Source organism: Sphaerulina musiva (genome assembly GCF_000320565.1).
Source record: "Sphaerulina musiva SO2202 unplaced genomic scaffold SEPMUscaffold_3, whole genome shotgun sequence".
NCBI classification, from domain to species: domain Eukaryota; kingdom Fungi; phylum Ascomycota; class Dothideomycetes; order Mycosphaerellales; family Mycosphaerellaceae; genus Sphaerulina; species Sphaerulina musiva.
In genome coordinates this window covers 2223916-2247236 of record NW_016017385.1, presented here as the reverse complement: position 1 = coordinate 2247236, position 23321 = coordinate 2223916, and the positions used below count along the sequence as shown (strand labels likewise).

The 23321-nt window shown below is 54.3% G+C and overlaps 8 protein-coding genes across 8 annotated transcripts; 4 read left to right on the top strand and 4 right to left on the bottom strand.

Moving 5' to 3' along the window:
• Positions 1–818: 818 nt before the first annotated feature.
• SEPMUDRAFT_148366 (uncharacterized protein) lies at positions 819–4687 on the bottom strand. The gene is made up of 3 exons (XM_016904877.1): positions 4200–4687; positions 3846–4085; positions 819–3776 (listed from the first exon to the last, which is right to left on the bottom strand). Exons 1-3 carry the CDS (start codon positions 4329–4331, stop codon positions 1149–1151), a joined length of 3000 nt encoding a protein of 999 aa, XP_016762859.1. The 5' UTR covers positions 4332–4687; the 3' UTR covers positions 819–1148.
• Positions 4688–5181: 494 nt separating this feature from the next.
• On the bottom strand, positions 5182–8030 carry SEPMUDRAFT_148364 (uncharacterized protein). Its single transcript, XM_016904876.1, has one exon. The coding sequence runs from the start codon at positions 7774–7776 to the stop codon at positions 5620–5622; it is 2157 nt and encodes a 718-aa protein (XP_016762858.1). The 5' UTR covers positions 7777–8030; the 3' UTR covers positions 5182–5619.
• A 203-nt stretch (positions 8031–8233) lies between these two features.
• On the bottom strand, positions 8234–10849 carry SEPMUDRAFT_148363 (Sec1-like protein). Its single transcript, XM_016904875.1, has 4 exons — positions 10573–10849; positions 10298–10520; positions 9843–10225; positions 8234–9793 (listed from the first exon to the last, which is right to left on the bottom strand). Exons 1-4 carry the CDS (start codon positions 10607–10609, stop codon positions 8355–8357), a joined length of 2082 nt encoding a protein of 693 aa, XP_016762857.1. The 5' UTR covers positions 10610–10849; the 3' UTR covers positions 8234–8354.
• A 362-nt stretch (positions 10850–11211) lies between these two features.
• On the bottom strand, positions 11212–11680 carry SEPMUDRAFT_148362 (uncharacterized protein). Its single transcript, XM_016904874.1, has one exon. The coding sequence runs from the start codon at positions 11436–11438 to the stop codon at positions 11235–11237; it is 204 nt and encodes a 67-aa protein (XP_016762856.1). The 5' UTR covers positions 11439–11680; the 3' UTR covers positions 11212–11234.
• Positions 11681–11749: 69 nt separating this feature from the next.
• On the top strand, positions 11750–15957 carry SEPMUDRAFT_148361 (uncharacterized protein). The gene is made up of 2 exons (XM_016904873.1): positions 11750–13238; positions 13564–15957. Exons 1-2 carry the CDS (start codon positions 11938–11940, stop codon positions 15287–15289), a joined length of 3027 nt encoding a protein of 1008 aa, XP_016762855.1. The 5' UTR covers positions 11750–11937; the 3' UTR covers positions 15290–15957.
• On the top strand, positions 15828–17460 carry SEPMUDRAFT_115996 (acid protease; the record flags this gene model as incomplete). Its single annotated transcript, XM_016901212.1, has 4 exons — positions 15828–16445; positions 16533–16694; positions 16750–17057; positions 17142–17460. 4 exons carry the CDS (start codon positions 15828–15830, stop codon positions 17458–17460), a joined length of 1407 nt encoding a protein of 468 aa, XP_016762854.1.
• A 349-nt stretch (positions 17461–17809) lies between these two features.
• Positions 17810–18906, top strand: SEPMUDRAFT_148360 (SH3-domain-containing protein). The gene is made up of 2 exons (XM_016904872.1): positions 17810–17962; positions 18063–18906. The coding sequence occupies exons 1-2, from the start codon at positions 17900–17902 to the stop codon at positions 18756–18758; spliced, it is 759 nt and encodes a 252-aa protein (XP_016762853.1). The 5' UTR covers positions 17810–17899; the 3' UTR covers positions 18759–18906.
• A 244-nt stretch (positions 18907–19150) lies between these two features.
• Positions 19151–23263, top strand: SEPMUDRAFT_148359 (SNF2 family helicase/ATPase). The gene is made up of 2 exons (XM_016904871.1): positions 19151–22600; positions 22658–23263. The coding sequence occupies exons 1-2, from the start codon at positions 19433–19435 to the stop codon at positions 22775–22777; spliced, it is 3288 nt and encodes a 1095-aa protein (XP_016762852.1). The 5' UTR covers positions 19151–19432; the 3' UTR covers positions 22778–23263.
• Positions 23264–23321: the final 58 nt, after the last annotated feature.

Below are 23321 nucleotides of genomic sequence, written 5' to 3'. Positions count from 1 at the left end.
AGATCAGCCTGATCAGGTAGGTAAGGTACAGTAAGGTTCATTAGGTATTATCTTACCGAGCCTAGCTGGCCCTACTCATATCCGTATTGCTTTGGCACCCCCGATACTCCTAGGAAATTTGTAACTTTGACTTCGTACTGCCTTCTGTTCACGTACATGCCATCACCGGAGACATCACTGGAGACATCACTGGAGACATGCTCGTCCCGCTCCGGATCTAAAGTGCGCTCCCATTGGCGAGGTTTGGACGCTCAGTCGTCATGTTGCGACCTCCTCCGCTCGAGTCCCACGCCGCACCCGAGCCGCGAGCCTGTTTATGGAAGGTGGATAAGGAATGGCCTCCTCGTTTGGAGAGGGCCTGCTGGAGGGCGGGAGGGCTGGATTGTTGGCTGCCGCGTGGGCTGCCCGGGGACATTAATACATGTAGGTAATTGTACGCTTTGCTTTGGTGCAGTCGGAAAATACTTGGAAATCTAATCACAGACGTGCAGTCATGTGGCGTATAGAACAGACAGGGAGGAAGAAATGCTCCAGGGTTTGGACGGGTGTTTGTATCATGTATGATGACTAACAGTCTAGTAACCCTCACCGCACCGCGCTCCAGCTTGCAGCTACATACCCGACCTAATTCACTCTTCAGACTTCCGGCAGCTATCATCCTTGATGCTTGCAGCTGAGAAAACAAGCATTGAGATAAGGTATCAAAGTACCTCCGTATCAATCTGTGAATCATAGGAGGTAAAGGTACATGTATGTACCGTATCGGCATTCAGCGCTAACCGAGCTACACGTCATGCAAAGAGCGCAACAGGCGCCATAATAAAACATGTATGCACTCTGCAGACTATGCTACGAGACTTACTCAATAGCAGCGGCGTGGAGTCAGGGCATCGGTACGGTAGGCAGTGGAGGTAGCTGAATCATTATACTCCTACCGAGCTACAAAGCACGAACCCACGCGCCATTGTGTCCAACCTCAGTCCTCATTGCGCCTCGCTCGCCATATTTCGTCAACCATTCCAAGTCGTCAATCCGTGAAGCACACCACTCCACGTGTGCGGAGCGTGATGAACCGAGTTTGCTGCTCGTCATCTTCATCGGTTCGTGGTGCAGCCTATCAGTCAGAGCATGTGAGCGGGCGGACCTAGCTAGTAAGAAGCAACCGTCTCATGATCGGAAGCGTCCAGAATGTCGTACTCCTCATCCGTCATGAAGCCATCATCTTCGCTATCGACACCGTTGGCACTGAGCACTTCCAACTCATCGTCAATCTCTGCAAAGTCGTATTCATCAACGGATGGGGAATGAACAACAGGACCAGATGCTCGATCGGGGGTGGCAGAGCGCTCCACCTCGCCGTCCTCGTTCTCCACGTACGCAGCCTTGCCCTTGTGGGCACTGTTGGTGGCAGACTCGTGTGTGCTGCTGGATGGACTCTCCTTATCGAGCTTTGGGAAGACCATTTGGCTGCGCTCGAGGCCATTCTCAGCGTCGAGGTGCTTGGGAACCTCCTCATCAACCTTCTTCGCGCCCGAGATCTCATCCTCTGCTTGCACCTCTGCCTTTCTCTCCACGGCTGCGGCTTGCAGCTCGCTGTGCTCAGCTCGGAGCTTCTCACGCTCCTCTCGGGTCTTCTGAATGTTTGCCTTGATGTATGCGACTCGTTGGCGAAGAGCATCCTTGCCCATCTGCTGGCCATTGAGCTGGTTGACAGGTCCCCTCATAGGCACTTCCTCGCGCTTTATGCCTTGGGCCTGAAGCTGTTCACGTTGGGCACTGAGTTGTGCAAGCATGTGCTCGCGGCGTTGCTTCTGCTGCTCGCGCATCGCAACAAGACGGGATGAAAGATTCATGCTCTCCGTGCTGCTGTAGGCTGGTGGCTGCTCAGATGGGGTTGGCGGCTGCGAAGAGCGGACTGATTGCAATGGCAAAGAGGTGCGCGATCCACAGGGTCGAACTTGACAGCGTGGCATTTGAGGGACACCAGCCAGTGCTGGTACCGTCGGAGCGATGGAAACCACAGCCTGTGGTGCCTTCTTGACCTCAATGTCGCACCACAAGCGATTGCCAAAAGGAGTACCATCGGCTGCCTTGACGCGCCAATAGCTAATACACTTGCCTTCGCGCAGAGGAGCCTTCATAATAACTTTGAATGCAACCTCTTCTCCGGCAGCAACCTCACGGCCTACAATGTTGCTCTCAGTCGCGTCGTTGATGGCGGCGACGGATGAGGGGTGGCTGTTATCCACATCGAGCATGTTGTCGCCTCCCACGTAGCGGACACTGCAGCCACTAGGCCAAGGATATGGGCCCGGGTTCTTCATGGTCCAGACCTGTGTGAAGCGTGTCTCAGGCTCGACAACCATGCCGTCCGAAATGGTATCACGCACGAAACGAGCGTCCAGCACGGTTAATGGAATGTCAGACTTTGGCTGAACGGATTGGGCGGGGACGGGGGCAGAGGCCTGGTACTTCTTCACCGGGATGGCAATGGGCGCACTCTCTGCCTTGATCTCACTTGGCTTGATCTCTGCGACAGTCTGCACGGGAGAAGGCGCAGTGACGGGAATGTTGACTGAAGCAGAGCCACGGTCGCCCATGAGACGAATCTGACCACATCGATCCTCGTTTTCGGTGGAAACGCTCACGTGGCGTACAGGAGTCTTAAGCTTGATGAGCGGGTGAGTGCGGTTGTGGTGATTGCCTGGTAGAGCCTCGCAAGATGCACAAAAGTCAGTGTCGTGGCAGATGGTACACTTGTACCGGACACCATTAATAAATGATTGAGTGACCTTCTTGCTGCAGAGAGGGCCATCGCAGTAGATGCCGTAGTGGCGGACCATCGAAATACCCTGGTCGCCGATGGGTTCGTAAAGAGCAGCAAAGCGGTGGCGAGGGTGGCTTTGACGTGCAGTCTTGACGCACTCATTACAATAGTCCCAGTCAGGGCAGGTCAAGCACTTGTGACGGACACCACAGATCGGCTGGTCGCAACCATCACAGATGGCATTGTGACGGACGTTGCGGCCTGGAGCCAAATTAGATTGGGCGGAGAATGGCAGGACAGTCTCGTGGGTAGATGGCTTGAAGCTGTGTGCTGGGTGGTGGCCACTCTTCTCGACTGTCGAGAAACATGAGATACACAAATCGTAGTCGTCGCAGTCACTGCAGGTGACGAATTCGCGCTCCGGCAGCACCACCACGCAACTGTTGCAGGTGCGTGTAGGCGTGCGAGTGTCCGAGGACAAGACCTTGGTGTCGTCTATGAAAGTGTCTGACGTTTCCTTCTTCTGCTCTTCGACGCCCGACTCGAGCTTGAGGGGTGCTGCGTTGGAAATGCGGGTGGTCGTGCTCTGCACGTACCCGCCGTTGTAAGGGAAACGCTTGATGAGCCAGTGATTTTCGCCCGGGCATAGCTTGCCATCGCTTACACACTTATCACACAAATCGTAGTCGCCATCGTTGCAGATGCTGCAATGGTAATGCGTATCCGGGGTGGCGACACCGCAGACATTGCAGAACACAGAGTACTCGTCAGAGCACTTCTTCGAAGTCTCATCAGGTTCGCGTGGGCGGAGCACAAGCGATGCCAGTTTGTTGGGCACAGTAGGCGCTGCAAGCTTGTCGAAATATGCCGACTGGTCAAAGAATGGGCGTGGCACCGGCGCCTCGTCATTGACCAAGGTTTGTTGGCTATTGCGCGCGTCACGGAACTGGAATATCCCGCTGCCAATGGAGCGCTTATCGAGGGACACTGAGTCGCGAGATGGCGAAGCCTGAGAGAGCTGTAAGCGGCCATTGTCAAACGTCTGATTCGAGTGAGCCACAGGCAGTGGAAGACGCACAATCAGTGGTGCCATCTCTTTCGGGGCTACCTTGAGCTCGCCTGCCTCCTTGTTTTCCGGTGCCGCGACGGAGCTCACGGTCGCCTTCAGTCGCAGCTTTCCCTTGGCTTTTGCTGCGCGGATAAGAGTCTTGAAGACCTGAGGATTGGTTTGGTCGAGGGTGATGTAGCCGCCGGCCGAGTCGGAAAAGCGCTCGAGCACGACGTGCTGCTCTGGCTTGATATCGAGTACGCGGCGGAGCTGTGGGATGCGGGTTAGTGTATGCGTTCGAAGATGTAGCAGCCGCGTCCGGCATCAGGCAGAGGTCTCCCAAGGCTGGGTCGGACGAAGCGGAGAGGGTGAGCACCAACATACCTTATCAGGCAGCACCGAAGCGCCAAGATCACGCAGCGGCAGCTTCAGCTTCTTGAGCTGCTCGTTGACGCTGATTTTGATGATGATGAGCGTGTCCTGCGAGACAACGCCGGTGTTGTGTGTGGCATCCATGTTCGGCGAGTTTGTGGAGGTGGGAAGAAGGGGAGAGGAAGCAGAGAGAGAGAGAGAGAGGAAAGAAGAGGAGGATGGAAGGATGGAGTGTGGGGAGCTGGGCTGACAACCAAGGCGGTGGATGACGTTCTCTCTGCCGGAGCAGCGCAGCGGCGGACACGCTGAGGTATTGGCGGTCAGAGCTACCAAATGTAGGTCGATGCGCTCCACGGCTCTGCGGTGGAGGTGAGAGGTGCAATGATGCCGATGGGGAAGTGGGTTGTGGTAGAGTCGGGGGTACCTGTAGGAGGTAGGTAGGAGGTAGGTGGATGTCGGAGGTCAGGTCAGGTCAGGTCAGGTCAGGTCAGGTCAGGTAGGTTAGGTTAGGTAGGTGTAGGAGGTGGAAGGCAACCTGGAAGGTACATGTACGGAGGTACCTAGGTGTAGGAGGTAGTTGTAACTAGTAGTGTCGGGTCGGGTCAGAGGCAAGGCGAAGGCAAAGGCAAGGGCATCAGGCAACAGTGGTGAGTGGTGAGTGGTGAGTGGAGGCAGCCAGGCCATCCGCGTGATTCGGGTCAGCTCAGCTCCGCTCGAGTGGTGTGGAGTAGGTACCTGTAGTCACTACCTCCTACTAAGGTACCTCCTACCACTCAACCACTCTCCCACGAGGTGCAAGCTTTGGCTTTACAACTCCCGGTGGATCGGCGAAACTGTACAAGCGGCAGCGCCCGCGCGAATGCACTAGAAACTGCCAGAGGAACCACTCCACTTCACAGTCTTCATCAACCCGAAGCGGTACATGAATGACGGGAGAGAGAGAGAGAGTGTGTGTGTGTGTGTGTCGGGTGTGTGTGTTGGGATACACCATATAGTCAGAAGCCGGGAAGATGAACCATGGCTATGTCCCACACTATAGCAATGACCGCCACTACCTGACCTGCCCGTCTTCAATCGCCTCCGCCGTCCACCACCTCGTCCGGAACCCTGAGCGTGTCCATACTATCCGTCGATGCACAACCTCCATCTTTAAGCATACTAAGGTAAGTAACCTAATGTAAAGGAGAAGGGCCCAAGCATCAAACATCAGCCCTTTTCCACTGAACGCCTGACCGCCTCAATCACTGAACGCCATGCTTGCTAGTGTCCCAACAACGCCGCCTAGGACGCAACTCCAAACATGTCGAATGAACAAAAAAAAAGAGAAAAAAAAAAAATACAAAATGAATCAGTCATTGGTCGTCACGTTATTGCTCCTTTTTCCCTCCCCTTCCACAACTACCTACAGTCTAAGCCCTTCGAGTTCTGCCTCCTATTGCTGCTGACCTGGGCCTGGATAAAAGCTTGCCATGGGCATCTGCGGTGGAGGGTAGAAATACGCCGACTCCGGCGCCGGTGTGGGCGGTGGCAAGCCAGGCATGGCGTATGCGGGCACAAAACTCTCGGCAGGTTGGTAGTTTTCGCCTTGAGCTTGCGTTGACGCGTCTGCTGCCGGCAAATAAAAGACCATGCCGTTACTCTCGTGGGCCACCATGCCAGAAGGCGCCGACGACTCCTCGCCCTCCACAGTCTGCGAAGGTCTTTGCTGCACAGGAGATCGTGGAGGTGGCACCGCAGGGGCAGAGGGCGGCGCCATCATGTAGTTCTGTTGTGGCGGAATATACATGGGCATCGGGTTGAATCCATTGTGTCCTGAGGGATAGTAATAGCCCTGCTGCTGGGACGGATACGGCGCATAGTAGGGTCCTTGTGTATAGGGAATCATGGGCTGAAAGGCAGGAGCGTGCATGGCCTGTTCTGGAATGCCCGAGAGAGGTGTGCCAGATTGCCGTTGTGGAAATGAGAACTGTTGCCGCGGCGAGAAATATGGTGGAGGTAGTGTCTGGTGGTCATGCATATGTGCAGGCAACTGGTTGGCGAATGGCTGCTGCTCTGCTGGACCGTGAGCTTGTGACAGCATGGCTGGAGACTCGATGCCGGTGACAGAAATGACCTTCTGCGGTCTAGGCTGATGGACAGTCGTCGTGGGGGTTCCTTGATGGTATGGCTGGGCAGGTGGAGGGAAGGTATGCATGTGCATCCCAGTAGGCGTCTGGTGACCTGAGAGGGGTCCCATTTGGGAGCCATGCGCGCCATGCGGAAGTCTTACTACCGGTCGGTTTGGCGGCATGCCGACGTAAGAGCCAACGGGAGAAAAGGCATTCTCACGGGCAATACTAGCAAATGAGGAGCGTCGACTGGCAGCAATGCTCCCAGCGTACACGCTGCCGCCGTACATGCTAGTCCTTCTGCTCGAGTAGCCAATACCGCCAATGCTTCGCTGATAGCGATCATTCCCATAACCACGCTGATTAGGTCTCATCTGTCTTGGAATGAAGATGAATGATCGCTGAGAAGATGGGAATATGTAGCGTTGCACATGCTCAGGTATCGATATGCGCACGGGCTTGTCACGGCGAAGTGGCGGACGATGATCTGGTAGACGAGTATATTGTTTCCAAGGCACTTCGGAGAAGGTTATGGGTGCTTTCATGCCTGGCAACAGCACTCGAATCTGAACTTTGCCGACAAGCGTCGTGCTGGAGAACGAGAGTTTCGCGTGGGGACCATTATTATTGTTCTGACCACCAGTCTTTGAGAACAGGCGCGGAGACTCGATCTGATGTTGAGGAAGATCGGCCGGCTTCGCAGGGGCTGGCTCCTCGTTGATGGTATCGTGCAGGTCGTGCTTCCATGGTTCTTCGGCCACCTTTTCCTGCTGAACCACTTGATTGACTGGTGCAAAATGTCCACCTGCGTTGCCACCGCCGCCTCTTCCACGGCCTCTGCCAGCCCATGCGCCTCGAAAAGGAAGAGTACCTTGACCTTGATTTGCCCTGGTATCGTGCATAAAGAAGTTCCCTCGGTTGGAGACGAAGGAGGGGTCGGCCTCGCGCTTTCTCCTGTACTCCTCGTGCTCTTTTCGTTGACGGATTGCAGGCGATGTGGTACTCCTATCCGTTGACACAATAACCGGCGCTGAGGCCGAAGCAGCTGAGTCAACATTTGCACTGCGAGCCGTGCCCTCGAAGTCGACCACTGCTTGTACCGACTGGTGTCCAATCGGAAGACCATTCAGCATGGCTTCGGTGTCTGGCGCAGGCTTGAAAGCAGGTTGGGGCTGGAGCTGGGATGATTCCACTGGCGTTGGCTCGGATTCCTTGGTCTGTTTCTTCCCATGCCTATTTCTGCTCTGCTTTTTCGCTGCTGCCTTGATGACTTCGCCGTGTGTCGAGTCTGCTCCTCCCCCCACTGCGCTGGACTGAGCCATGCTGCTCGTGTCCGCCTCATCGTCGTCTTCAAGATCGCTGAGCACGGAGCCTTCGCTCTGCGAATCTTCCACCATTACAGGGCCTTCATCGTCCTCGCCCTCCTCATCCCCGCGTCTCCGCCGACTGACAAGCGACTTCATGGAGCGTCCCGCGGCCATGTTGCCACGTTCGAATCAGGGTCGATTATCGGGGAAATCGTTCGAGGAATGATGAGGTAGACCAGCACAGCCCGAGCCGGATGGCGTAAAAGGTCCAGTCCAGCGGCAAACAGAGGGTGCCGTCGTGGAATAGTGGCTATGAAGAAGGAGAAGAGCGCGCAGTAGTGGATAGCCACGACGTGGTCATTTCATCACCAGCGCTGTTGCCGGCCACCGCGCTGCGAACGGAGATAGAGATAGAAGATGAACGCTCCAAGCAGGAACGATAGTGGGTGTTAGAACCTAGCGAGAGCAAAGTCGAGAACGAGAGATCGAGAGATCGAGATGCTGCCAAGATATGCGGCTAAAGTATACACGCTAAAAATGCACTCGGGTGTATAAGATAGGTACCTACCTACCTGTACTGTGTACATACCTACCTACATGTAGGTACTACCACCTAGGAGGTAGTGGGTGGATGCTGAGGGATACACACCCTACGGAGGTTATGAGTAATACATTTTGATTGAGCGAGTGAGAACCAGTGCGCGAACGAGACTCGCACTGGTAACACGATGTATATGTATACCTTAGTATCATTATGAGCTTTCACGACCCAGTTTGCTGAGTTCCTGTAGGAAGCTGGCGGCATTGACCAGTTCAGTGCTTCCATAGACGACCCTCTTTCTGCTCACAGCACCACCAGCACCGACCGAGCGTTTCGCCCACTCTTGCAAGTTTCCATACTCGTCCATGCTGCCACCCCCAACAGTGAACACAATAGCCTCGCTAAAACCTTGCCTCCGTTGGCCAAAGGATGGGTCAATGCCACGTTTCTCTTGCGTACCAGATCGTGCATCCTTTGCGGAGGGCGGCATTGTGCCGCGAGCGTTCGCAGATCGTGGGTCAAAGTAGAGGAAACCCTCTGTTTTCTGCAATGCACTGGTGGAGGCGTTCTGTGGGTCCATGAGAGATTCAGTAATTTTGGTGAGGGTCAAGTCCTTGTTAGCTGGGAGGAAGTTCTTCACGCCAGAGATCAGGTTATCGAAGTTGGCACCTAGGCCTGCATCCTTGAATCTGTCTGTAAGGCGTGACGATATTGAACTGAACCCGCGGAAAAGGTCGGCAGAGGCTGATGTCTGCTGGGGTTGTTGTGTCGGTGCAGACGAGATCATGGTCATGCGCGTAATCTCGCGCACTCGTCGAATATATGTGAGCGGAAGGGTGTCGACGCCAATCTTCTTCAAGACAGTCTCGAAATGCTCCACGTCCGCGCGAGACAACTCTGCTTCGGTGCTGAGGAACCATATGATGAATAGACGAAGCTTGTCCTGCGGTTCGTTGCCCTTGTCGGCGTCATTGAGCAGTTCTAGCATTTGTGCCTTGGTCTGCTTCTTGATATCTTCTTCGAGCTGATAGAAGTTATCAAGCTGTCGGTCCTTGATCCCTTTGAGCAGCGCAGTTGCAATATTCATATGCATGTCTAGCAAAGATTTACGTTCTCGAAGCTCAGGTAGGAGTGTAATGGCTGCTTTAAGATGTTGTGCAGATGCGCTTGTGTCATTCTGGAGATCTTCGATGGAGCTGGCGCCGGTCTTCTTCGTGATTTCAGTCGAGTCTTCTTTATATCGAGTAAGCTCGGCGTCAATGTCCTCAGCTACTTGAGGGAAAGGTGCGCCAGAGTTCTTGTTCCAGAAGAAATCATTCGCAGCCAGATCATAGGATTTCTTCACCACGCCTCCAGCAGCGCCAGCCTCGTCGACCGGCGTCTCGACTGTGATGCGGTTCAGATGCATGCTGAGTACGTCGTGAATCAAGGATTGGTATGTCCACGAGTGGGACAGCATCGGCACCAGGTCGACGTTTCGGTCGACTATAATGAGTACAGGCCTCGAAGACGTGGCTCCAGCGGCAGCTGACTTGCCTGAAAACAGATTGTCTTTGGCATTCAGAATGTGGTCCCTCAACTTGCGATCCAGCTTCGCTGCGATCATGGCCGCAGCACCATCCTTGGGACATCGTATGATGGGTATGGTTCCTAAAGGAATCAGCGACAGGAGCAATTGGTGAAGCTCGACACCACTCACCCATCGTTACCGCAACGCTAAAGAGCCCACTGACAATGCGATCAACATTGCTGTCAATGCTCTCGTCACTGGTTTGAGCACTGTTCATCGCCCAATACGTCTCTTTTCCCATGCCCAAGCTGAACAGATTTGGTTCACTGACGATGAAGTTCAAATATTGGTCATAGACCTGACTGATGCTCGCAGCAGTTCCGGCTTCTGCTGTCTGTGTAGCAAAGTCCTCCAGCAGAGGTCGGGATATGGAGGAGAGGAAGTTGATGTATGCAGGCGAGTAGAGTCCCTTCTGCAAGTCTTGGGTAATGCGCTGCAGGTTCTCCGCAGTGGGCTCAACGAGGTATAGCACTGGTACATCTGGTATCGGATGCCGCTGGCCATTAATGTTCCTGACACGATGCTGTCAGCGACCGCTGCTTGAGCCCCGACCTTCAGACCACAGTGCTGAGCGCCCAACGTACAGGTGTATTGTAACTCCCCAACTCCGCAGATCGCTCACCCGCAGTACACTGCTGATGACATCCCTTCCCAGCGCGTCGAAGACTAGCACTTTCCATATGGGCTCTCCGTCTGCATTCAGGATAGGCGTCGACTTGGTGACCAGTCCATTGGAAGCGGTGCTGTCGAGCGTCGAGTCGGAAGGGTCGGGGGCATGGTTGAGGTTCAGAATGCGCTCGATGGAGGCTGTCCAGAGTCAGCAGTGACTCCCATCGCAGGCGTGATTGACTATACAGACCTACTTGGCGATCTCGAAGCGAATGGTATGTGGACATGCTGACGGTTGAAATGGCTGTCGACCAGCCCGTTCTCGCTTCAGCGCATGAGAATGGGCGCTTTCCGTTGCGCAAGCTGTGCAAGCACGCTAGGTGGTGGTGGTGGTTGCCTGAAGCAGCAGTCGGCGGGTGTGCAGAGAGTACAGGTAGTGGAGGTTGGGCAGTGAGGTGTTACACGTTGCATTCACCGCCGACGACGCGCCTACCTGTTCCTTAGCACCTGGCTACGATGTACGTGTACCTGAGGTTAGCTGTACAGTAGGTAGTTAGGTAAGATATTCATCCACCCTAGGTAGGTACCTCCTGTAGTGAGGAACCTACCTCCTACTTCCTCAGGCGTCCCGTCCGGATTAACGATCTCGGAGCCTGAGGTGTCAACTGTTCAGTGGCCAAAGGTCGTGGTTCAGTGCGGGCCGCTCTCAAAGACTCTCCCGCCCGCCTACCTTAGTTCTGCCTGCCCGGGCCTGCCACTTCCATTAATTCCATCTCTCTCAGTCAGCGTCCGTCCTTCCAACACCCACCACCCGACCATCATCATCCACCACCACACACCACACACCACCCACCACACAACCACACACCCACCCAGCATCACCCGTCTGCTAGACTGCTGTCCCTGCCCCCTTCATGAGTACGTGATGAGAAACTGACGAGGCATTAAACGGCGTTTTCTCGTGGTTTGCATGTCTAGCGGCAGAGCGTGTCCGCTTCTTGGGCAGATTGCGACGGCGCTCAGCTTCACTACAGTACTGCTACCGCAGTGAGTGAGGGTGGTCCGCGGTCGCCATTCAGACTGCTCGTTGAGCATTCTGGTACTCACGCGCAGCATCTGCCTCGCTCTGCGAACAGCGTATTCTAAGCTTCTTCACACTATATTGTGGCCGGCACCGACACCTTAAGTCGTGTCGTGCATCTTCACCCAGTTCTCTCACCAGTTGCGTGGAAAGCGACCCGGTCTGCTCTGCTCTTCCCAAGGGGACATTGCCGCAGGCTGAGTTTGTACCTGTCGCATCATCCACATCATCATCATCATCCCAATCATCATCCCATCAGCCAAATCATCATCCAAATCATCATCCAAAATCATCATCCACAATCATCATCATCATCATCAAAACACAGCTCGGCCTCCAGACCACAGTCCGCCAATTCTCCCAGACACGCTCGCCCTCGTGCTCGAAGCACCTGGTCCGCGGCGTCCCCTGCGAGGGCACCAGCATCTCGGCCATAGTCACCGCGAATCCCGCACTTCCGGAACCTGCACTTACTGTCTTTGAACCTGATTCGGACGGCCCACTTTTGTCTTACCTGGTCCGTGCTGCCCCAAGATGGATTCCGGACTGCCGAACACTGGCAATGAGGGCTATGCGAACGCAAACAATGGGATGTTTGCAAATAATCAGCAGTTCATACAATATGACAATCTCTTCTCCAGTGGCAACGAGTTTTCTGCTTCCAACGATGCTAGCTGGGGCCTAAACGCCAGCGGATTCCACAACGACCAGTCACGTGCCCCGCCATCAGCCACGCCAAGCTGGCAGCAGAATGTCAACCATCTCTCTGCTCCGGCGACACAACATGCATACGATGGCACCTCCTCGCCCTATGGACGTGCTCTCAATCAAAGCCCAGCCCCATACGTACAACCCAACTTTGGGGCGGTTAATGGCCAAAACACCTACCCATATCGCCAACAGCAGTTCGACACATCGCTTATCAACCAAGGAAATAATGGCCACGCCTACACTCGTCCATTCGCCTCTGCTGGTCACTCCGCAAGAACTATTTCGCCTCAGGCCCTTAACCAGACCTCATACATGCCACAGACGGCACATTCTGCCTACCAAAACCGCCCATCGGCGGTTCAACAGCAGCCCCAGCAGCAGCCCCAGCCCCAGCAGCAGCAGCAAGCACGTCGTGTGAACCATACCTCGCTTGCCAACTCGGTGCCCAAAGGTGCTGATGCAGGCATGTTCAGCATCATCAGCTTTGATCACTTGTCTCGCACGACCAACTCAGAGCGCCTAGGAAACTATGTCAACGTCGGCAAGGAACCCTTAGAGTGGGACATCACTCGTAGCGTGATTCCTGCATACTTTGCGAGGCGATCACGCAATGAACTTCGAAAGGCTGCTGGCACGAACCAGCTTGCGCTAGCAAAGATTGGCAAAAAGTCCAGGACACTCGCGGCATCAAGCGGCGCAAAGGCAGCCTCTACATCTAGTGAGCAGATCCGATACGAGCAGTCCTCGAGTGAGGACTCGTCATCGTCGGACGATGAGTCGGATTATTCGGACGAAGATGTTGATCCTGATTCTCCTCTCCCCGCAAATCGACCTGACTCTCCGAAGGGTGGGGTTGAGTACGATGTCATCAAAGCTCTTTGGCGGAGCAAGCGGAAGTCGATTGATGCTGCAACGATACGTACATCTTTGGCGGACTTTTGGGAAATCATTAAAACGATAAGGGATCGGTGGAAGGCAGATATAGCTGCCCTTACGGATGCAGAGGAGAAGAAGAAGACTGGCGAACTACCTTTGCTGAGAAGCCGGGTCAAGGATCAACGAGAAATGGCAGAAGCTGCCTTCAGAGCTGCCTTCAAGCATGGCCATCGCGCTATCGTCGAATTGTAAGTCAACACCCCACTCCCCGTCAAAGTGAATCATACTTGGCAACAGCATGGAATGAGGCGTGACGTAGTCGTGCACAAAATCTGGCTCGTGACCTTTCAGACCTGTTAATGTATCGACTGTGGCATCGTGCCAGAGTCTCGTATATCGTGTGAAGCGCGACCGCATACTTTCCGGAGATCTTATATAGCTTTGCTTCAGCCTTCGCCCTGGGCGATGGCGAGTGTGATACTCTGCGTTAGCCAGACTACCGTAGCTTAGATCCGCACAGAAGTGTCTTACAAACATTCCTCGTTGGCATTGACTGACCATGCTTTCCCGTAGACTCTCGGAGAATATTTCGCTTGTCTTCATTCTTTATCAGTTCCTGATTGAGCGAATGAAGGCCGATGACCTCAACGGCTCCCTATCACGGGCTATACTGGAGCTCATGGCCGCGTTCACGACTTTGACAGAAACCAAGCTGGAGAAAGTCCATCTTGACAAGGTTTTACCACGTTTCCAGAAGAAGGGCGATGCCAAGACCCAATTCTGGGCCAAGAAGATCTTGTCCAACTCAGAGCTCGCCACGAAAGAGGCGGTGGCAGATGACCAGAAGAAGTCTGCACGGCCTGCGGACGGTGCTACTGGGACAACGAAGGCGGATGCAGTCAGGAAGTTGGGACCAGAGCCAGTCGCCGGCGTCAAGCGCGCAGCATCTTCCACCGCAGATGGAGGCGCTTCCAAGAAGGTCGCCACCGTTACTGCTAAATCTAACGGTGTCACCGCGACTACACGAATCACTGGAAATGCTGGCACTAAGAAGTTAGGTGAGACTGCTAGACCAGCCACTGCTGCTGGTGCAGGTGCTACCAAGAAGACGGTCGTGGCTAAGCCTTCGGGCTTCTTCTCGAGCCTGCAATCAGCAGCTAAGAAGCCTGGAACCTCGAATGCGGAGAGAACGGCCAAACCTGTGGCGGCTAAAGTTCCAGGATCAGCTACTACTGCCGCTACAGCTAAACCTGCGTTCTCGTTTGCCGAGACTATGGCCAACTTGGCCAAGCCTAAAAAGGAAGAAGTGAAGCCCGTCAAGCAAGAGGCGCCAGCACAGCCAGAAGAGACACCAGAGGAGCGCAGTAAGAGGATGCGCAAGGAGCAGCGTCGCAGGTTGCATGTGTCATTCAAGACCGGAGAAGATCTTGTGGAAGTCCGATACTTTACGCACGATCCCGATGAGGAAATAGATCACGGCTCCAGCCAGATGCGTGACATGGCCGACGTCGGAGGGGAAGGCAGAATGCTCAAGCAGAAGCATCAAATGATGGACCTCGATGATGACGAGGATAGCGCGGATGAAGAGACAAAGCTCGTGGAGTTTCACGTGCCATCGCAGGTTGATTTCAGCATGAACCCGGACCTCGACAAAAACTGGGCTCCCCGTGGTGGAGGTTCCATACAGCCGAATTCGAACGAGCGTGCGAAGAGGGACCAGTACGAGAGTAGCACGCTCATGGTGTATTACACCAATCCTAGTGAGATTCCGCCTAATCCAAAGGAGCCAGAGAACCCGTACAACGGCGATCAAGGAGGACCCGTCAAGATGTTTGGGTCTCTGGATGATAAGTGGGTGGCTCGTGCGCGAGACGTCGCTGCGAGGCGCCATAGCACGCAGTTCCAACCACATCATGCACATGGCCCAGTCTCGCAGCCGGCCCCCGGATACGACTTCTCGGCACAGCAGCCGCAGGTGACTCCAGATGTTCAGTCCATTCTCGAATCTCTCAAGCAGATTGCTGCTCAGCAACAGCCTACTATGCCAACGTATGCGCCACCTTATATGGGCACCAATGGCTTCCAGCCTCCACCGCCGCCATTGCCACAACCGGCTGCTGTTCCCGCTGCGAACATCGACCTCGCAGCGATCTTGGCACAGATACAGCAACCACAACAGCAGACCTTTGGACAGCAAGGACAGGCGGCACAGCCTCCGAACTACCGAACCAAGGTCTGCAGGTTCTTCCAGGCAGGAAAGTGTGACAAAGGAGATGCTTGCAGCTATCTGCATCAGTAGCTATTTGCCAAAGGCAGTGTAGACGTTCTTGCGGCGTACGTATGATGGAACAGAAAGAGGATCAATATGCGCTAGTGGTGTATGAGGGCCGGCCATGGTGCACTTGAATGCCTCCAGATGACCGGCGAGTCACAGATCCGACCGGGTTAGACGGCCGACATAGTTCAGCTAGACGTATCCAGACAACAGAGACATGAAAGACGAGGTCTTTTCAGCGCTGGGTGAGGCGGATGTTGTGATTCAAGAACTCCAAGTTGTGTAGTGCCTTGCTCCCATGCTTTCCAGGTTCCAGAGGTGAGTGTGTTAATTTACACCTCCCATGTCAGGTACCATACCATACCTACCTCCTTACCTAGGTACTTCGGGAAAGTGGCCTGGCAACGCAGCGACTCACAGGACGCACCTGCAAAGTGCAGCTCCCACTACTCAAGTTTTCCGGTTGCCCTCAGACTTAACAACAGGTACATATACATATATCTGTACCTACATGTACCTAGGTTACCTACCTTATCATCATTCACTGACCTACGCCGGGCACATGACGATCGAAGACATCAAGACTGTGTATCAGCAGAAGCATAACCTCCCCTCTACCTACCAGAATTTCGCACACGGCAATCCGTACAATCATGGAACGGTACCAACAGCGACGACAAAGGGCGCAGTCCTAGGGACCAGCATCAAGATGGCCGTCCCTACGGATCCAGTAAAGACTGCGGACGCGGCGCAAGCCACTCCACTGCAAGGTCTGCATAAAGTCAGTGTGGTCCGCAATCCGAAGTTCAAAGCGAAGGGTACTGGGGACTTTGCTGGCGTCTGTCGAAAGTTCGAAATTACTCCCACCTTGCCGACGCCGTTCACCATCATTCACACTATAGTGGACGGTACTGGGCAAGCTCTCGCAAACGTTGGGCAAGCAATCACCAATGCCTTCAGCCCCGACTCCAGCCAGGCCAGTCATCCTCGTGTGGTGACCCGTATGGTGAATAAGCCCGACTCATCAGGCAAGGTCGGACATCTTGACGCGACCAACGTACAAAACGACTCTGAATACCTCGCGCCTGTGGGAATCGGAACGCCGCAGCAAAAGCTCCACCTCAATTTCGACACTGGCTCGTCTGATCTATGGGTCTGGTCCACTTTATTGCCTCCTGATGTGAAAAGCAAGGGTCAGCAGGCCGGACATAGCATCTTTGATCCGACGAAGAGCAGCACTTGGAAGGACTCGAATGATCAATCATAGCAGATCCAATACGGAGATGGGTCCACAGCCGGTGGTAGCGTTGGCACAGATAGCGTGACGGTCGGCGGCTTGTGTGTCGAAGGACAAAGTGTCGAGCTGGCGAAGAATCTCGCGCAGTCTTTCGAACAGAGCGCCGGAGATGGTCTCCTCGGGCTTGCCTTTGTAAGTTGGGACGATTTTGACAACAGATTCTCAGGATACAGCTGACCGTGAGGAGGGAAGCATCAACACCGTCAAGCCTCAGCCCGTACACACTCCCGTTGAGAACATGATCGCGCAGGCCGACATTCCTAGCAACAGTGAGCTGTTCACGTGCTATCTGACCAGCAGTAAAGACAGTGAGCCAGACTACTATACATTTGGGTACATTGACCAAGATCTGGTGAAAGGTCGACCCATCTACTATGCTGCTGTCGACAGCTCTCGGGGGTTCTGGAGCGTAGCGTCGACGTCAGTGGTGATTGATGGCAACAAGATACCTCTTGCCGGTAACACAGCCATCATGGACACAGGAACCACTTTGAGGTATGTACATAGGTGAAGGGAGAGAGCGTTCTCGCATGGAGGCGCCATGGAACTTGTGAGCTCACACATGTTTTTACCCCCTAGCCTCATCGATGATGCGACTTGTAAGAACGTATACGCGGCCATACCTGGCTCACGTTACGACAACGATCAGGGCGGATTCATTTTCCCCAGCAATACCAAACCACCGGTCATATCATTCGCAATTGGTGATCAGCACTTCACCGTGCGCAAGTCCGATCTTGCCTTTGCAGACATTGGTGGAGGCATGATGTATGGAGGGATCCAGTCCCGAGGCAACATGACTTTCTCGATTTTTGGAGGCACGCACCTCAAGGGGATGTATGCGATTTTCGACCAGGGAAAGAAACAGTTTGGATTCGTGCAGAAGCCCGATCTGTAAGCCTTGCGTGACGGGATTGTTGGTGATTTGACGGCGGTGTTTCAAATGCATTCATGGGAGGAGACTGCATACCTGACCTTTGATGGGTTTCTGTGTGCCTTGGAGTGTATGTACATGTAGCTTGTGACTGTATGATATATTCAGGTACCTTATAGTATGTATATCATAATACCACCTCGTTCGCGCGTGATGCTGCCACTGGCCAGCTGGTGAGGTGTGGTGGAGCTGGACTCTCTAGAGTGGTTTCATCACTAGGAGCTGCTTTGGCGAGAGGCTCAGCACAACAGGGTACCTTATCATCGCCTCGTATGTACCGGATCCCTCCTTTCTACTAACAAACTTACACCTCCTCCTCCTCCTCCTCCTACTCCTCCTCTTCTTCTATACCATACACACTCGGTTGGCGCTGTCGATTCCTTCGTTGCCACCCGCATCCGCCATGCCCGCCGCAGAAGAGATGCAGACCGCCATGGTCAATCGCTCCATTCGAACCATCAAAGCTGTGAGCACGCCACCCATGCACCCACCCACGCACTTCACCTGGGAACATTGAGTGAGATGAGCGGTGCGGAGCGGAGCGGAGCGGCACTGATCAGGAACAGGAACTCGAGTATCTTTGTGATGCCTCAGTCATCACTCCACAGACTCTCAACGACCTTCTCCAAAGAATACCGTCCCAGACTGCCCTGCATGCCCCCATTTCAGTCGGCGCATTGCCTTCCGCCGTCGACGCAGCAGCAGCCAGCGCACAACATGTGCCGCCGACAGAGCCTATGGCACACTTGAACATCAATGACAACGGCACACACAACGAGAAGGCCGAATTCTACCAGCCTGCACATACACCACAACAGCCACCCCCGGCATATAACACACCACCTCCGCCAGCAGCCAACTGGCCTCCCCTGGCCATGGCCACAGCACTCTATGCCTACTCGTCCACTGATGCGGGCGACCTCGAACTCCAGCCCAACGACCACATCACCGTCACCGAATACATGAATGCGGAGTGGTGGAAAGGACGCTCGCAAAGAACGGGCCAGGAAGGTATCTTCCCCCGTTCGTACGTCAAGGTCATAGACGAGAAGAGCGCACAGCCCGGGGGACCACCCGCGCCCGACTACTCGAACAACTATGGCAATGCGCCACTGGAGACGAGTCAAATGGGCAATGGGGAAGGAAAAGTGCCTGGCAAGGGACAGGAGATGGGCAAGAAGTTTGGGAAGAAGCTGGGCAACGCTGCCATCTTCGGTGCTGGTGCGACGATTGGTGGGAACATTGTCAATTCCATCTTCTAGGCTGGTTGGAATGCAGGCGTTGGTGTATAGGTAGTTTTCAATGTATTCCTAATTGCAAGAACGAGCAGGCGCCGGCGAGCGTGAGGCTACAGTATGCATGGATAGGTGTGTATGCATTTTCGCAATAGAATGAACCTGGAAGCTTCAAGTCATGTTGAACTGGTCGCCTACTGGGGCTCTTACAGCGCTTCCATTCAATCCACGTACAGGTACGAAAAAACACTATTGTCACCTGAGGTAATCATTGCGTTGCGTGGTGAACGGTTCACGGGCGTGTCTAGCGTACATGCAACTGCGCGCTTGAAGCTTGAACTTTACACTTTCTCCTCGCGCTAGAACTATGATACCTCCCTCCACCTCCCTCCACCTCATCCTCCCTCTATCCCTCCCCACACACCACCACCACCACCACCAACACTCCTGTCTTGGGACCTACAACACCAACACGCGCGACGCTATTCGACCCCATCACACTGCGACCAAAACACGCCAAAGACACGTCCACGCTGCCATCAGTCACGCGTCGAGTCTTCCCGAGACGCGCCAGAACGGGAGTCTTCTGGCGCAAGCTCTAGGCACATTGCCGAGCCAGGCGCAAACAGTCGCGCTGCGACACACTCCACCCCACCACCATCACTGCCCAGCCAGTCCAGCTTGGCTGCTCACTGCTCCAGATGGCGAGCTCGTCCGCACTGGGTGCTGGTGACGGCAGCCTGCCAGACGCCGTCATGCTCGATACGCCCGACTACACAGACTCCGAGTCGAACCCCACTGGAGCCAACAGTGTTGTGGGCGATGCTCCCCGAGACGGCCGCTCCAGGCGATGGGAGGGCAACTCTCTGCGCAAGAGCATGCTCGGCAAGAAGCACGAACGCCTGGGCGACAACAAGGAAGACGACTCCATCAAGCGTTTCCGATATCTGCTGGGCTTGACCGATCTATTCCGCCACTTTATCGACACGAACCCCAACCCCCAGATCCGCGAAATCATGCAGGAGATTGATCGGCAAGACCAGGAAGACGCTGAGCGTCAGCAGGCTGGCAACAAGCGCAAGGGCGGTGCTGCAGGTGATCGACGGCGACGAACAGAAAAGGAGGAAGATGCAGAACTATTGCGTCAGGGCAAGCAGGAGGGCAAGGTCGCGCACACCATATTCCGCGAGAGCCCGCAGTACATCCAGGGCGGCGAGATGCGAGACTACCAAGTCGCTGGCCTCAACTGGCTGATTAGCTTACACGAGAATGGAATATCGGGCATCCTAGCCGACGAGATGGGTCTAGGGAAAACTTTGCAAACCATCTCCTTCATTGGCTATCTGCGCTTTACACAGGGCATCACTGGTCCACATCTGGTGGCTGTGCCCAAGTCTACGTTGGACAACTGGAAGCGGGAGTTTGCAAAGTGGATTCCCGAAATCAATGTGCTGGTGCTGCAAGGTGCCAAGGATGAACGTCAAGAGCTGATACAGGAGCGACTCGTGGACGAGAAGTTTGACGTCTGCATTACTTCGTACGAGATGATTCTGCGGGAGAAGAGCCACTTGAAGAAGTTTGCTTGGGAGTACATTGTCATTGACGAGGCGCACCGCATCAAGAACGAGGAGTCCTCACTCGCTCAGATCATTCGTGTCTTCAACTCCAGAAACCGACTGCTCATCACAGGAACCCCGCTGCAGAACAACTTGCACGAGCTGTGGGCACTGCTCAACTTCTTGCTGCCAGATGTGTTTGGCGATGCCGAGGCGTTCGACTCGTGGTTCAATAACCAGGATGCCGACCAAGACGCTGTGGTGCAGCAGCTGCACCGCGTGTTGCGTCCCTTCTTGCTGCGTCGTGTCAAGGCTGATGTCGAGAAGAGCTTGTTGCCGAAGAAGGAAGTCAATCTGTATGTGGGCATGAGCGAGATGCAGATCAAGTGGTACAAGAGTATTCTGGAGAAGGATATCGATGCTGTCAATGGCGCCGCCGGCAACAAGGAGAGCAAGACGCGTCTTCTCAACATCGTCATGCAGCTGCGGAAATGCTGTAACCACCCTTATCTTTTTGACGGCGCCGAGCCTGGTCCCCCATACACTACGGATGAGCACCTGGTCGACAACGCGGCGAAGATGGTCATGCTGGATAAGCTGCTCAAGCGTATGCATGCCCAAGGCAGCCGTGTTCTCATCTTTTCCCAGATGTCGCGTGTTCTGGATATTCTCGAGGATTACTCTGTCATGCGCGGCTACAAGTACTGCCGCATTGATGGCTCTACTGCCCACGAGGACCGTATTGCGGCCATCGACGATTACAACAAGGAAGGCTCTGAGAAGTTCATCTTTCTGCTGACCACTCGTGCGGGTGGTTTGGGCATCAACCTGACAAGTGCCGACATTGTCGTTCTCTTCGACTCTGACTGGAACCCGCAAGCCGATCTGCAAGCGATGGATCGTGCTCATCGTATTGGCCAGAAGAAGCAAGTGCATGTCTTCCGCTTCATCACCGAAAACGCAATCGAGGAGAAGGTGCTCGAGCGAGCGGCGCAGAAGCTTCGTCTTGACCAGCTGGTCATTCAGCAAGGCCGCGCACAGCAACAGGCCAAGGCGGCTGCGTCTAAAGATGAGCTTCTGGGCATGATTCAGCACGGGGCGGAGACCATCTTCGAATCCAAAGATGGGTATGGTGCGTTTGGTAAGGGCGGTGCTGCTGATGATGATCTCGACGCGATTCTGCGCCACGGCGAGGAACGCACAAAAGAGATAGCTTCCAGGTACGAGAAGCTCGGTCTCGATGACCTGCAGAAGTTCAACACAGAAGCAGGCGCTGCGTATGAGTGGAATGGCGAGAGCTTCATTCCCAAGAAGAAGGAGATTGGTCTCAGCTGGATCAACCCATCCAAGCGTGAGCGCAAGGAGCAGTCCTATTCGATGGACAAGTACTATCGCAACGCGTTGGCAACAGGTGGGCCACGACCAGACCCAAAGCCGAAAGTTCCCAGGGCACCAAAACAGCAATCCTTGCACGACTATCAATTCTTCTCGCCGCGGCTAGGCGATCTGCAGGAGAAGGAGACGGCATTTTTCCGGAAGGAGAATGGCATCAAAGCACCGCTTGCAGACGGTGATGAAGACACTCTAGATCAACGTACGCAAGACCAGGAGCTTGAGCAGAAGAATATTGATGATGCTGAGCCATTGACCGAAGAAGAGATTGCCGAGAAGGACCAGCTCGCAGAAGAAGGCTTTGGTGACTGGAATAAGCGTGACTTCCAACAGTTCGTCAATGGCAGCGCCAAGTACGGACGTAATGACTACGACGGCATCGCTCTCGAGGTGGATAGCAAGAATGCGAAAGACGTCAAGGAATACGCCAAAGTCTTCTGGAAGCGCTACAAGGAGATCCACAACTGGGAGAAGCACATCTCAGCTATCAAGGAAGGCGAACAGCGTGCTGCGAGAGTCATTGAGCAACGTGAGTTGCTCAAGAAGAAGCTTGCAATGTATCGTGTGCCTTTGCAACAGCTGAAGCTGAACTACACTGTCAGCACGACTAACAAGAAGATTTATACGGAGGAGGAAGACCGTTTCCTGTTAGTCATGCTCAACAAGTATGGAATCGATACAGAGGGCCTGTACGAAAAGATCCGAGACGAGATTCGCGAGTCACCACTGTTCCGGTTCGATTGGTTCTTCCTGTCCCGCACACCACAAGAGATCAGTCGTCGCTGTGCCACTCTCATCACAACTGTCACTCGTGAGATGGAGGGCGGCAAGGAGAACAAGAGAGTGGTCGAGGAGGAAGATGAAGAGGATGAGGAAGCTCCGGCGAAGAAGAAGGGTCGGACGTCGACGGGTGGTGCAAAAGTAAGACAAGCGGGAAGTAGCGCCAGCAAAGGTCGAAAGGCTAACATGAGATCGCAGAACAAAGCTGTGAATGGTATCAAGGGCACTCCCAACGGTACTTCTCGCGCAGGCAGTGTCGACACGAATGCTTCTGGAGGTGGACCTTCAAAGGCCAAGAGTAGAAGCCGGAAGAGATGAGAGTGTAACATGCGTAATGCGTCTGTTGGAGTGGGCATACTTTCAGACTTTGGCGTCCTTGATCAAGGACATTTGGGGTGTTAAGGGGGTTAGATCGGGTGACAGACAAGATCCGGCAAGAGGGTGTGTGTCACGCACGAGTAAGGAGGAAGACGTTGTGCAAGTAGAGTTTGCCTAGAATGACACTTGGTAGACAGCCACAACATCTCCCTCATGCGAATCCATTCGAAACACAAAGTGAGATGGGCAATCTCATGCCTGCCTACTCACACTGTCCGGAGATGGACGTGCAGAAAAGCGAGACGGGTAACGGAGGCATGAGAACTCACTGCTGGAATGGATGTGATTGTCGCGCATTGTCCCAGCAGCAGCATACGAACTACTGTACAGGACAGCGAGGTGAAAGGGGTTATATGAAACAGCATGAAATGAGAGAAATACCTAATACGCTCTAGAAACATCATTGAACCAAGGTAACAAATATGCGACCCCCCTTCCCACTCCTCCTTCCCCCCAAACAATAAGTACAACCAATCCACCTCGT